This window comes from Syngnathus floridae, chromosome 5, assembly GCF_059516105.1.
Source record: "Syngnathus floridae isolate MCC-2025c chromosome 5, RoL_Sflo_1.0, whole genome shotgun sequence".
Lineage (NCBI taxonomy): Eukaryota > Metazoa > Chordata > Actinopteri > Syngnathiformes > Syngnathidae > Syngnathus > Syngnathus floridae.
Genome location: NC_142417.1, coordinates 5,809,094 through 5,823,128, shown reverse-complemented (window position 1 = coordinate 5,823,128; position 14,035 = coordinate 5,809,094). Strand labels below are relative to the sequence as shown.

The 14,035-nt window shown below is 41.3% G+C and overlaps 1 protein-coding gene across 1 annotated transcript; it reads right to left on the bottom strand.

Moving 5' to 3' along the window:
* Positions 1–3,303: 3,303 nt before the first annotated feature.
* LOC148397754 (corticotropin-releasing hormone-binding protein-like) lies at positions 3,304–6,482 on the bottom strand. Its single transcript, XM_088376167.1, has 7 exons — positions 6,347–6,482; positions 6,189–6,276; positions 5,493–5,656; positions 5,202–5,412; positions 4,904–5,058; positions 4,261–4,381; positions 3,304–3,586 (listed from the first exon to the last, which is right to left on the bottom strand). The coding sequence occupies exons 1-7, from the start codon at positions 6,425–6,427 to the stop codon at positions 3,432–3,434; spliced, it is 975 nt and encodes a 324-aa protein (XP_088232293.1). The 5' UTR covers positions 6,428–6,482; the 3' UTR covers positions 3,304–3,431.
* Between the last annotated feature and the right edge of the window lie 7,553 nt (positions 6,483–14,035).

Here is a 14,035-nt window from a genome sequence, read left to right as displayed (position 1 = left end):
GAGCTCTTGCTCGGTATGAGACTGGTTCGATCCCCGTGTGAGCATATACCCAAATATGATTTTAGAATTGGAACCTCGCTTCGTATGGTATATGCAAACAAATGCAAGTATTTATGTGTAAACACATAAGGTGGCCCCGCCCCCAAGTCGGCCGAGAGATAACCACGCCCACTACCTAGGGGGCGGGGTGAAATCCAATAGTGTAGGACACTCCATTAGGTACACCGCCATTTTCAGGTGTACCTAATAACAGGCCACTTCATTAGGGAAAAATCATGGTCAAAGCTTAAATGAAAGTGAAAAGTGCCACACCCGCCCTCACCCCCACTTTCTGATTGGCTGTTTGACCTGTGACGTCACTTGGAAACTGCATTGGAAACTGCACCTTTGACCATGATATTTCCCTAATAAAGTGGCCTGTTATTAGGTACACTTGAAAATGGCGGTGTACCTAATGGAGTGTCCGCTCGTTAAGCGCACCTGCGTGAAAACTTTTAGCTCCTGCAGAAGTGAAAATGACCAAAAACTTTTCCCGCAGGTGCGCTTAACGAGGTAATCACACGGACACTCCATTAGGTACACCGCCGTTTTCAAGTGTACCTAATAACAGGCCACTTTATTAGGGCAATATCATGGTCAAAGGTCACATGTGTCAAGTGGCCTGTTATTAGGTACACTTGAAAATGGCGGTGTACCTAATGGAGTGTCCGTGTGATTACCTCGTTAAGCGCACCTGCGGGAAAAGTTTTAGCTCCTGCAGAAGTGAAAATGACCAAAAACTTTTCCCGCAGGTGCGCTTAACGAGGTAATCACACGGACACTCCATTAGGTACACCGTCATTTTCAAGTGTACCTAATAACAGGCCACTTTATTAGGGCAATATCATGGTCAAAGGTCACATGTGTCAAGTGGCCTGTTATTAGGTACACTTGAAAATGGCGGTGTACCTAATGGAGTGTCCGTGTGATTACCTCGTTAAGCGCACCTGCGGGAAAAGTTTTTGGTCATTTTCACTTCTGCAGGAGCTAAAAGTTTTCACGCAGGTGCGCTTAACGAGCGGACACTCCATTAGGTACACCGCCATTTTCAAGTGTGCCTAATAACAGGCCACTTTATTAGGGAAATATCATGGTCAAAGGTGCAGTTTCCAATGCAGTTTCCAAGTGACGTCACAGGTCAAACAGCGTGGGGGTGAGGGCGGGCGTGGCACTTTTCACTTTCATTTAAGCTTTGACCATGATTTTTCCCTAATGAAGTGGCCTGTTATTAGGTACACCTGAAAATGGCGGTGTACCTAATGGAGTGTCCTACACTATACACTATTGGATTTCACCCCGCTCCCTAGGTAGTGGGCGTGGTTTTCTCTCGGCCGACTTGGGGGCGGGGCCACCTTATGTGTTTACACATAAATACTTGCATTTGTTTGCATATGCATACAAAGCCAGGTTCCAATTCTAAAATCACACTTGGGTATATGCTCACACCTGGGATCGAACCAGGTTCATACAGATCAAGAGCCCGTGTTACTAACCAGTCGGCTATTTCTACCTGGCATCTCTTGGCCTCTGCACTCTTTTGTACTAGTGATGTGCATTCAAGTTTTAAGTGATCTGGATCTTTAGAATCGGTTCACTCCAAAGATTTGTTCAAAGGAATCGTTCACCGAATCATTCGGTATGCTTTCTTATTTATTTATTCTTTTTTTTTTTTTTACCACGTGTCGTGTACCTATAGAAGTGTCCATGAGGTGTACCTAATGCACCCTAGTTTGAAATGTCCGCACCATATAATTGATATGCAATAAGCAAGATAAACAGATCCAGAGTGATGCTAGCGATGTTGATCTTGTTTATGCTCATATGGGAGAAATAAGTATCCGAGTTAATAAATAAAGATGTCCTGCCATGTGAAATTACTGTTTTAATTATTCGGCTGAATGCTCCTTTTAAATCCCACTTCCTAGCTTTTACTCTCTCTTTTTTTCAGCCAGCAGTTAAATGACGTCTTAATGCTATTAGAGCTGTAGAAAGCATACGCGGGCGTCAGTGTATCAGTCGTGAATGAATACAGGATGAGGTCGGGATTTTCGGTGGACGCTAAAATTGAAGGTTTAATGCAGCAATAGAACAAACAATTCCGAGATGTTTATTTAACAGCAGAGCGGTTAAGGTCAGCGTGTTTCTGTTTACTCTCAATCGTGGATTATGAATGTCCCGACTTGCTCAGTTTCTTGTAGAAAATGCTTATTATCTTATCATGGCGATTGTTGTTGATTTTGATTAATATGCCATTCATTTTCTTTTATTTATTGGTGATGCTTGCTTTAGAAAGTGTAAGAACTTATGCCTTCAAGTATCCGTAGTGGTAGTATCGGATCATTTTTTTTAGTCAAAATATGTCACATCGACAGTGTTGGAAAGTTTTCTTTCAAAAAATAAAAAGGTTGCTGCAAGCTACCATCTGACATGTTGGCATTTTTGGCATTTTCTCATTGTCTCTGTATTGTACAATTTTTTTTTGTAAAAAAAAAAAAAAAAAAAAGACCATCTAAGGCTTTTTTTCCAGACAAAAATGCACTTAATATGCCAGGGCCAAGATTTGAATCCCGAGTGACGGGCAGAGAAGGCCTTGCTGACCCTGCTCATCACAGTTGATGTCTGACCGCTTACATGCTCAGTGCTGAAAATAAACAATCACAAGGAGAGACTTAAATCACCCTCCCTCCCAATTTCCCCCTCCTCGACGGCTTCCAAAGTGCACTTCAGCCTCTAATAATGAAAAGTGAAAATTGTTGCACGTCAAGCGAAAACGACATCCGGTGGGTAATTGAATCATCACCGTTGAGCAGGTTTGAGATGTATCCCCCCGTAAGGAGAAGATCAAACGCTTGGCAGGAATGTCGAAGGGAATAAAGCACATGGGCTGTAATCCAATTAAGAGCTGCACATTCATGCGCACTGTACACTTGGCGGAGGTCACAAATAAACATCCAACAGGATTAAACATGCATGTTAATTCTCATCATAAGTCGTTTTCATTATGACTCCAAGCAGCCGCTCTGAAAGCTATTTGTGTGCCTGTGGAACACATCGGATTAGGACAAATTAAAAATGAGATGCTGATGGCTACAAAGTGTTTGAATGGAAATGCAAACATACAAACAATACCAATGATTCGCTGACTCATCGTTGTTTGCATTCAAATTAGACTCATGAAGTTCTGAAGTAGAAAACAAGAACATGCAGTTCTCTCAATGCAATGAAACCCATTTCTCGATTTAAAATATATATATATATATCTGATTTGTCATGCGTTGTTTTTATTTAGTTTCAAAATGCTCTAGTCAATACAAAGCGGGACACGTAAGGAACACACAACATTATTTTTTTCCCCATATTGTACACAAAAGTATTTACAAATTGTGTGTGTTTCACTGCACATTGCACATGTTGTCCAGGCTGTTCTCGTGGGCCTCTGGCAGCTCACTACGTTCGAGTAGCCGATAACGGAAAGACACCCGGTTGATGTAGTTCCCACTGGACACCAGCCTCACCACCGAGTTATCGCAACTGATTTTCATCTGGGCTGAGGAACCACACAGACAATAACAGTCACTGGCACTATGTACCATGTAGTGTTGTTCTACACCACAAAATAAATGAATGAATGAATGAATGAATAAATAAATAAATGTTGGAAGGAGTACCTAAAGTTGGGCCTGTTAAATCTTTCTAAACAATCGGGACAAGGAGTTATTCATCATTTTACAGGAACATTTGTACTTGGCAGGTTTTGAGATTAATGAGCTCGAGAGTTTGTTGTGGCCATTTTTGGACAGTTTGTGGGAGAGACCAAGCTAACAAGCGGACTCATTTGCATTCGACAAATAGGAGAAACACAAACACAGTGGAAAACCAATCTGACAAGCAGAAAGTGCAAAAGCATTGAGCCATAAATCTGTGTCGCATTCTGAAATAAAGTATCATGTAGAAGCAACTTTGCTTTAAAATGTTAAATGTATATTCTGGTGCGTTTTTACGTTTGTTTTTTTACATATCAGGTGTCCTGGAACATTTCAGACACTAACATTAACATAATACTAACATTCAGTATGAACAGATGTTAAAAATCATAATTAATAATTATCAGCTAACAAAATAAAATACTTTTTAAAGTTTCGCCAACAAGGTGCCAAAGTTTGGTTTTCATTTGTGCCAACTTTGACGTGATTTTCACAATAAAGGAGCCGATGGACTTACCAAGTCCACTGAGAGGAAAACACAGATCAGCAACGGGGAACATGCGTGACGTGTCCACCCCGTTTCCACCCAGCAGCTCCACATAGTCACCAGAACCCGAACATCCAGACGACAGCCTCGCCTTTGTAAAAAGAAAAGAAAAATGAAGGGTGCCAACTTGCTGTTTTTAGGGCATGATTTAGATGAGAAAAACAGTAACAAAAATATTGGTAGTTATTGCTTTAAAACCATACATTCAATCTTAACCTTACTTAGAAACCCTAAACCTGTTTTGAAACCCTTCTCTGAAACCCTAACTGTAATTTCAAACCCCAACCGTAATTTCAAACCCTACTTTGAAACACAAATTCTACTTGGAAACCTGACTTTGGAGCCCTCACTGCTAACCCTAACCACAAGGCCTACCCCTAACCTGAACCCTAATCCAAAAACCCTAAAACCTAATCCTAACCGTAACCCCAATTTCTAATCCTGACCCCCAAACCCTAACCTAAACCCCTAACCCAAATTACTAGCCCTAACCCCAAAAGCTAACGCTAACCCTTAACCCTCGCTCCCCAAACCCCAACACCTAACCCATTACCCAAACCCCTAACCCTACACCTACGCATATGCAGCACGTATGTACATATGAGTGTCTGACCTTGGATCTGAGCTGGTTGCTTTTGTCCTGCTCCAGGGTGAGCTGTGTCAGCTGGATCTCCACCGGGTAGATGATGGAGAAGCTGCAATTGCTGTGCTGATGTGGCATCACCATAGTGAAGCTGCCCTCTGGGCTCTGAGACATGATGTTACATGCTGCAATACACACACACATACACATGCACACACACACAGAGAATGTGCAACAAGTACACTAATAAGCCCTCGCTTAACCTTGGAACACCCACACACACACATATGGCTGCTGGTCCACGTCTTTTTCTTTTCTATGGACTCACGGAAAGGGTTACGCAGCTTCTTCACGATGAGGGAGAAGCCGCTGTCGGGGTTGCGGATGCGGAAGAAGACCATGGCTACATTCTGAGACGAGCGAGTGGCGTGGCCCGGCGCCGTGGAGGAGCAGATGTCTGTGTAGCGCTGGTGAAGAGGCAGTGGGTGGTCCTGGTTGCTGGGGAACTTCTCCCCCTTCAGGACCCAGCCATCAAATATCTGAAAATGTCCATCAAATGAACAACAACATTAAAATACAATGGTGTAGTAGGCCTAAGTGTTTGTGGAGTGAGGTCAACCTTGATGAAGTCGCCGGCGTCGCAGTCGATGTTGACGTCAGACACCTCCAGGCCGATGACCTCGCTAGGCTCGCCGATGATGAAGGCGGCGCAGGCCGGCTGCTGCGGCGGCGACGACGCCACAAAAGTGAATTGGCCCTCGGTGGCCAACATGTCCAGACATCCTGACAAAATGGATGTCGCGGGAGGGGGGAAAAAAACCATGCTTGAGTAAATTCGATTCTCAACCAACAAATTAGGAACAGCTCAACATAAATAATAAATACATTTAGAACAGTGACAAGCAACGACATACAAATGCTTCATTATTGTAATATTTGAAAATGTTTCAGTTATTATTATTATTATTTTTTTACACTTTTACTTAAACTACATTGTGTGAGTACTTTGGCCATCTCTGTGTGACCAACCAACCACAATAACAAACGTATTTTCTTGAATAGAGGCCAAAACTATGAATTTAGTGAATTTTATTTGAAGAAGGTATCTATTAGTGGGGAGGCATTTATTCGCGGAATCTTCTTTGGAAAAATGCATTTTCTAAATAGTTCCAAGCTATCCAGGCACTATCTTCAAATAATGTGCATCATAAAAGAATGTGAAAATGAAAAAACAGCTCTTAAAATGATGCCAAGCACTTCAAAACCAACCGACATGACAGTGGGATCGTTCAGTCAGCAAAATGAAGCCACTTACTGAGATCTCGTCTGAAAACAAAGTCTTCGGATTCTCTCTTCTGCTCCAAACTGAGGAGAGAATATAATCCATCTGAAGAGGCATCCTCCTGAAAGTACATATTTGAGATTTGGGCATCATCACGTAAGCAAGCAAAAATTTTACTTGGTGGCTCTCACCTCAATGTAGCGGCTGAGCATCGTGCGGGCTGACAGAGAAAGGAGGAGGAAGAGAAGTTGTGTGCGTACAGATGGAGACATGCCGGTGATGTGTGTGCGTCTCTCTTGGAGAGGAGAAGAACAGCTGGGGATGCTGCGTGCGTGGCAGCTTTTATATTGCAGTGGTCGCAAGCATCCGGCAGCACTGCATGGAGTCATGTGTGAGGCGTGTTGTCAAATGCACAAATTGTCAATACCATCTTTTTTGGTTTATTTCTTATCTACACCTTTTTTTTCCAGGTAGGATAGTTTCTCATTCTTAACCAAAGGTTCACAAACAGTGTCAGTTTTAGTATTCTTTTCAATTTCTATTATATAGTGAGTACTTGTCAAATACAAGATTTAAAAAAAAGGTCAATAAATATTGTTTCATAAAAGAAAGATTTTCCGAACAGTAATACCAAAATAAAAACGTTGGAAATAAACTTGATATCTCATACACGTGTGAAATGAATTCATACAGATGACAATGATGAAAGATGAAAATGTCCATTTCTTTGTCACTAATTGCTTTTATGCTTTGCTCTCATCCGATTCATGACATGCATTTAGATGCGGCTAATTGTAAGCATCCATTGTGAAAGGTCAAACTTGACAACAAGCCCAGTGTTTGGAACGGAGGCCACACGCCGGTTCCCATTCATCTAAAATCCCCCCAAAATACTGCGTGTGCCCTATAATTGTCCTCTAATGAGTGCTGACATTTCCTTTGAACTTTTGAAGGTCTGCCACGCCACACGCCGGCTCCAAAAATAAAAAGTACAACAAAGAGCAACAATGGCTTCGAGACGTTGTCCCCTCAGTGTGCAATGACCTATTCGAGGTGTATTACCTTCAATTCAAAGCCATGGGGGGCAACTCAAATTAATTGGTGTTCCTTTTAAAGCCTTTGTGCGTAGATGATGTCTCTGCCGATCTATCACAACTCGAAAAACTGGAAGCTCAAGACAATGGGCCGTGCATGTAAACTTTTCATCATGATTCTGCTCAAATATAAATTAATATTTGAGGTCTTTATTATAAAAATACTCTCAAGTTGGTAAACTCCTGCTTTATTCACATGAATTGCACGAGTCCAACTTCCAGGAATTTTGCAACCCTGGTGTGAAACGTACCTCCATGATAAACAGGGTGTCTCTTTATTGTACATTCAGTGATCTGCATAAAGTTGAATTGACCAATATGATATGTTATATGATATATTATATGCGTACAAATCAAACACAATCAAATACGTTTTCTTGAAATAAAATAATAAAAATAATAAAATACATCATAAAAAATCCAGTCCAAGTGATCATTTGCTGCCCTCTGATGGCCAATATGAAGAACTAGACTTTGTTAATGCTATTTTTCCAATTACTACAGTAAATATACATGGTATATATATATATATATATATATATATATATATATATATATATATATATATATATATATATATATATATGCATATATATATATAAAGAGAGAGAGAGAGAGAGAGAGAGAGAGAGAGAGAGAGAGAGAGAGAGAGAGAGAGAGAGAGAGAGAGAGAGAGAGAGAGGGAATGAAAATTATTGTTTGTAGTTTGTACTGTGTAATAATTGCTTAAGGTGCTCAGACTCGATGTTCCAAACATGGCGTCATGTGTGGAGTTAAATTGCAACAAGTGTTGACTTGACAGAGAAGCACCCGTCTGGGCCTTTGTATCTCAGCATGCATCCTGTCCCTGCCTGAACATATCTACTCCCTGGCAGAAAGAGAACATTTAGTGAACTCGTCTCTTGATTGGTGCATGTTGACTCGCTTGTGCACACACGCACACACACACACAAAAAGTGCACATGCAGGGCAACTTGACCCATTCATCTCCTGCGGGGGTTCCTAATGAGCCGACCCTCCCCGTTTGGACTGACTAGACAGAGAGAGATGAGTGCGAAGCCTTGCATGGATTTTCTTCCTCATCCCTCCTCTCCCAAACGTGGTTAGTTCAAAGTGTGTTAATCAAGAGCGATGGATAACACCGTCTTCTTTTAATTACCTCCCAACTTCAGGGGAGGCCTCCTGGTGCCATTTTTGTAATTTGTTATTTTGATTTTTGTAGTAGCCGAGTCAAGCCTCTTATTCTTTCAGTTAAGTTAGAGTTGAGCATAGTGAAGAATCTACATCCAAGTTAGAAAAATCAATAAAAATGTTTTCATTTCATTTTGACAACAGAAGGGTGGACTCACAACAATTCGTACACATCATTCGACTTTGTGATGGTGTCCCAGGTGGGTCTTTGGTCTTTACCTTCCATCATTCTGACTGTTTTCAGTCTTTTCTCATCCTATCCGAGCTAATAAACATTGATTAGATTGCATAATCAATGCACTCACTGACAATGATTCAGTGCTTTGCATAAATTTTATTGAGTGCAATCAGCTTTAAAAAAAGCAGGGACTCAATATATGACTAAAAAAAAAACAAACTGAAATATAATGATAATAATAATAATAATAATAATAATAATAATAATAATAATAATAATAATAATACATTTACTGTGTACTCTCCAGATATTGAATGTTTCAATAGCAGGTTTACATCAACAGTATTGATTACGTGTCTCTATTTTTTTTTAAAAAGTGACGACTGCAAAAACATTTTGTGAAGCCTATAATATTTTCTTCTTCTAGCCACCAGATGTCGACATTGAACCGCAGCTGACATGAAAGACGTCACAGCGCTTAAAAAATGAATCATAAAAACAGCACAGTTTTCTACTGTGCTTGGGCTGAGTGAATGTATCATTGCAATAATAATAATTAATAATAATGAAAAATACCTTAGCTGTAAACATTTACTGACTCCTGATTTAGTACAGGAGGTCTTTGACTCATGACACAAGTTTTAAAACTAATTATTACTATTATTATTTTTTTAAAGAGATTAAAAGGCATGTTGTAAGAAAATTGTTAAAATGAAATAAAACCTGACTTTATTCGTTATGCTTTGTCCTTAATATCACAATGATGATGACACGTTTGTTGTAATTTTGCCTCTGGTAAAAATGAGGACTCAGGGTATTATTTTTCAACATAATATAATACCTGTCTTATTATGGATGGACACTTAGGCCTACTATGGGACTGTATTTTAATGTTTATCATTGCGGTGGTACTGTAAGTACTTTTTTTAGGTGGTGTAAAAAAACATGAATCTATAGGAAAGTTTTAGCGGAACACCACAACACATGCACAAACTGTTTAGAAAGTAGCATCTAATGACAACAACAATGTGACATATCACCTTCCAACAAATGTACAGTATGGAGAGCATGTAAGTTTAGTCCCGGCCCGCGTAGCCATGCATGGCTGGGTCACATAATGAATGTTGATGAAGTAGAAAAGCCGCTTTAATCAGGACGGATCACTGTGCAGAGGTGGAGAATGTCAGCGAGAGCAGGCACAGCTGCTTGCTGAGAAATTCAATATTGACTGTCGGGATAAATGTCCTGCATATTCTCTCATGTGTCCCAGGGGCCGCGGTATTATGCCTCTCACGTTAGCGGGCCCTAATTGGATTAAAAATGACTTGTTATTGGGAGAAAAATGGCCGAGAATATGCCGTCATAATTATTGCCTCTGCTTCTCCGGGCGCGCGGCGAAATGTCAAAATCAGGTGTTTGCCGGCAAACACCTGATTTGATGGATTGTGTTTCATTTGGGAATCAATGAGGGGCTGTGCAGTAAGAAATGTCACATCAAAGTCTTGTTTTCTATGGCTGAGGCTTTGATATACCTGCAATGTTTTTAAAAGGAGATGGCCTGATGCATAAGCAGTAGCCTCTGACGACAACAAGCCACTCACAATAACCAATAAAGAAATAGCAAGAAAATGTCACTTGAATAGACTGTCAAAAAGAAATTCAACATTTTGCCACATTTTTGCTTCAGTTCAATGGACACTGTGCTGCTCCTTCTGGTGTGTGCGCCTTGGCCACCTGGGGGCAGTATAATACAAACATGCATGGAGCTGCCTTTGTTCCTCAGTAGAATGCAATATCTTTAGCGCTTCTTTGCAGAGGTTAAAGCAGACATGACAGTGAGTATTGTTATTTTATGTCTGTTTACGTGTGTTGCTCCACTATTGGCATTCAACTACTCTCCGTCATGTCAATGTGTAGTGTTTTTTCTTTTTTGTTCACAGTAAACTTCAACGCGGAGTGAAATTAAACAGCTCGAAGACTCTTATGGAGAATTGCTCACCATCTGCCAAAGTGATGCTGCTTATTGTGACGTACGTGAGTTCAGTTCAATTTCCTTACAGCGCTCCTCACTCAATTTTTTCATGCAGGTCAAAGCAAAATATGTCAGCAGTTAATTTCTGTGAAATATAAAATAAACAACATGTCAAGCACATAAAACATTACCAGAAAAAAAGTGACAAACAAATCTTTGAAAAGCAAGTAGGAATTTGAATAGTTTGCTCTTAACATGTGCAAAAAGTATTTTATATTGCTCTGTTTTTCATCATGAAAATAAAAAAATACTCCACCTTAATTGCTCTTGGGGGTCCTCTGGTTGTTATGCGGCCCAAAGCAGCTGCTCAGTTTGCTTACATGCGTTGGGCACTGGAAAGGAGTAAAAAAAAAAAAAAAAGCATTCTATGTGACACTTTTGAGGTAAGATTGAACAAAATGGTTCAAAAGCTTTCTTTCTACCTTTTAAATGTGTCCAATGAGGTTGCTGACATGAGTTAATTTTGGGCTTGACCTCTTAAAGGCTTGGGTGGGCAAGGTGGGCACTCAACCCATGTCCACCATGCAAAGTGGATGTGACACAGACAAAAATGCATCAGACGTCCACTGGGCTTTGCTTCGCGCACGCCACCAGGCGCCAGCCATTAACACAAAATAAATGCTCCACGACGTAAAAGTGACAGCGTCTCATTCATACTGACACGGGCTAAATTACACATAAAACAACTGATAACATCATCATTAAATATTGATTCTAAGGAAGGCGGAGACCAAAACACACACATATCCACGCACACGCGTTAGAAAGCCCTCCATGCAGATTCAGCAGAGGGCTGGGGTGGGAGTTGCGAGAGGTGACGAAAGGTAAAAAGGAAGTGGAGAAGGTGAAGGGGGAAGGGGAGGGGTAGAGGCTTGGGGGAGCGAGGATGGGGAGGGGGAGGCAGTGAGATTAAAGTCTGAGGCTGTGAGCAGATGTGAGCATTGATGATGATGGATGGGGCTTGTTGAGATGCAGACTTGTTAGCATGAGAGGCCCTCGCAGCCTCCTCACGGTCCCCCATGTGCCACCATGTGCATTTGTTTAATTTTATTTATTTATTTGGGGGGGGTGCTACTTGAAAACAGTTACATGTAACAATTGTTCATGAAAATGAAGAGAAGCAATGAGACGGTTCTATCTGTCTGTCCGTCCATCCATCCAACTGCCCGAAACAAAAAAAGACATCATAATATTCACAATTGATATCGCCTTGTTGCCGTGAGCCTGGTTTTATAATAGAGGGCTTTACCGTAATGTTTTTTTTTTCCCTTTAAATGGGACATATTATGGAAAATTGACTTGTTAATTGCTTGTATACAAATACCGCTGTTTGGTCTCTGGAGTGCCTGCCCACACATCAAGTGTGAAATTAAACACCTAAGTAAATTTATCTGCCTAGTTCTGAAAATTAGTTTGTGAGCGAGCAGCACTTTTGCCTCACTGTTCCATATCAGTGGAGCTAATTAACATAATACTCCGACACACACACAACTGACACACACACATATTGCAAGTCTCTCTGCCTATGTCTTATCTGGCGAGGAGATCAAGAGGCACTTAAAGTGACATCCGGAAACCAGTTTGTGGTGTGTACACTTGCCATGAACACATCAAACTGCTGCCTCCATGAGTAAAAATGATTTTATTCTTTTATCTTTTGAATTTTCATCACCTGCCAACTCCCACCATTTACTACTTAGCAGAGATGAGTCCATAACTTTTAACTTGTGGGAAAGAAATGCAAAAAAAGTGCCTCTCTCAAAGCTGCATGCAAATATTAAATCTGAGATTTTATTTTTTGGGGTGCATTCAGTGGAAAATTATCCTGTATCAAAGCCCGTGTCACCCAGTTACAGAATAAATAAGTGCATCCCTGCACATACACCAGCAGCAGGTGGTGTGTAAATGTAGGTGTGTGTGAATGGGTCATGCTGAGTGGTAACCTGCTCTCCACTCTAACCACATAAAAGGTGCAGGACAGAAACATGCGGGTAATTGATTGCTAATTAGTCCTTTTGTTGTTGTGATGTATTGTCCTGACACAGCTTTGCCCGGGGCTGTCTATTCACTCTCGCTCAACCTCTCTGCCGTCACACTCACAAAAATAAGCACAGCAAATTCCTAATGAGACACAGCAAGGAGACCCCATGCGGCAGCTGATTAGGATTCAATGTGCTTGATGCAGACGGTATTCCACACTCACGCTCAAGGGACACAACATTAGGTACACCATCACATATAGAAGACGTTTGCACTTTTTAACCCTGGGATGGGTAAACATTTGTGCCACATTTGATTTTTAGAGCAGGCACGTGCCGGGGTCATCTCTCGATGAGGTCTAACAAACAAATAGTTTAATCTCGCTTTGTCCACAGAGGTTGAAAAAGTAACGAGGCTATTTTATATTTGTTGTGATTGTGTTTGTTCTTGGTTACTTTCCATCATCGAGTTGCAGCTGTGTGCACAACCAGATGCTTCACAGGCAGGGTAGCGCACAACAATGGTTGAACAAATGTAATAAACAGAGCAACATTTCCTGCAAACCCTCAACCCCCTCCCTCCGGCTGAAGCGGTGTCATATGAGCGTTATGTTATGATAAATCTGCCCACAGTGTGCTCTACACGGGCATGGCCCACCACATCCAGTGGGGCCCTGCAGATGACCTGCGTGGGTACTGCCTGCCTGCCTGCCTGGGCTGGAGACCGACAGATGCGGAATCGCATTAACCAAACGCTGCAATTAGTCTCACTCGTTCGCAGGTTAATGAGTTTGTGGAAACGCGCGACCCTTTCCTCATTAGGTGATTTCTCATGCACTGATGAGTGGGAGAGAGAGAGGGAGACAGATAAACCGACAGACAGACAGGCAGGCAGGCAGCAAGAGCGACAGAAGTATGAATTGATGGAGCTACTGATATAAAGATAGCTATAGGGAAGACATACCATGTAGCTTGAGACGCATGTTGTACGCAAGTCTCAGAATAAGCGGTTTCGCATCATAGTTCAAATGTTTTATTTTGAGCCCGATTTTGAATAGCAAAACTGAGATTTGACCACCAAAAGATAATGTAAGAAGCTTTGCTACCATGGGTGGTCGGAGGTCAAGGGAAGCTCTGTGCCACTTCGGCTGACTACTGGTACGCCTAAACGTTGTTAAGTTTCAAGTCAGTAATCTTCACCTCCGTGGTGGAAAATAAGCTACATTTCCATACTCATGAAGAGATGACGAGAAAAGACAGAGAAGCCAGGCTAAATGCAAAGCTAGCCTCAGGTTGAAATGGCTGCTGTACTTAACACTGGAATTAAGAGCTTGCCCTGCTATAAAAGAAAAAAAAAGTATGGTTTGTTGTGTTTTCTGGCTCGTCTGCAAAAGCAAAAAAAAAAG

What these genes read in the sequence shown, in the direction of transcription:
- LOC148397754 (XM_088376167.1), bottom strand. Translation starts at nt 6,427, where the DNA reads ATGTCTCCATCTGTACGCACACAACTTCTCTTCCTCCTCCTTTCTCTG. An exon ending in ACGCCGGCGACTTCATCAAG is followed by an intron (nt 5,413 to 5,492) that starts GTTGACCTCACT and finishes GGACATTTTCAG; the next exon opens with ATATTTGATGGCTGGGTCCT. An exon ending in GCAACCAGCTCAGATCCAAG is followed by an intron (nt 4,382 to 4,903) that starts GTCAGACACTCA and finishes CTTTTTACAAAG; the next exon opens with GCGAGGCTGTCGTCTGGATG.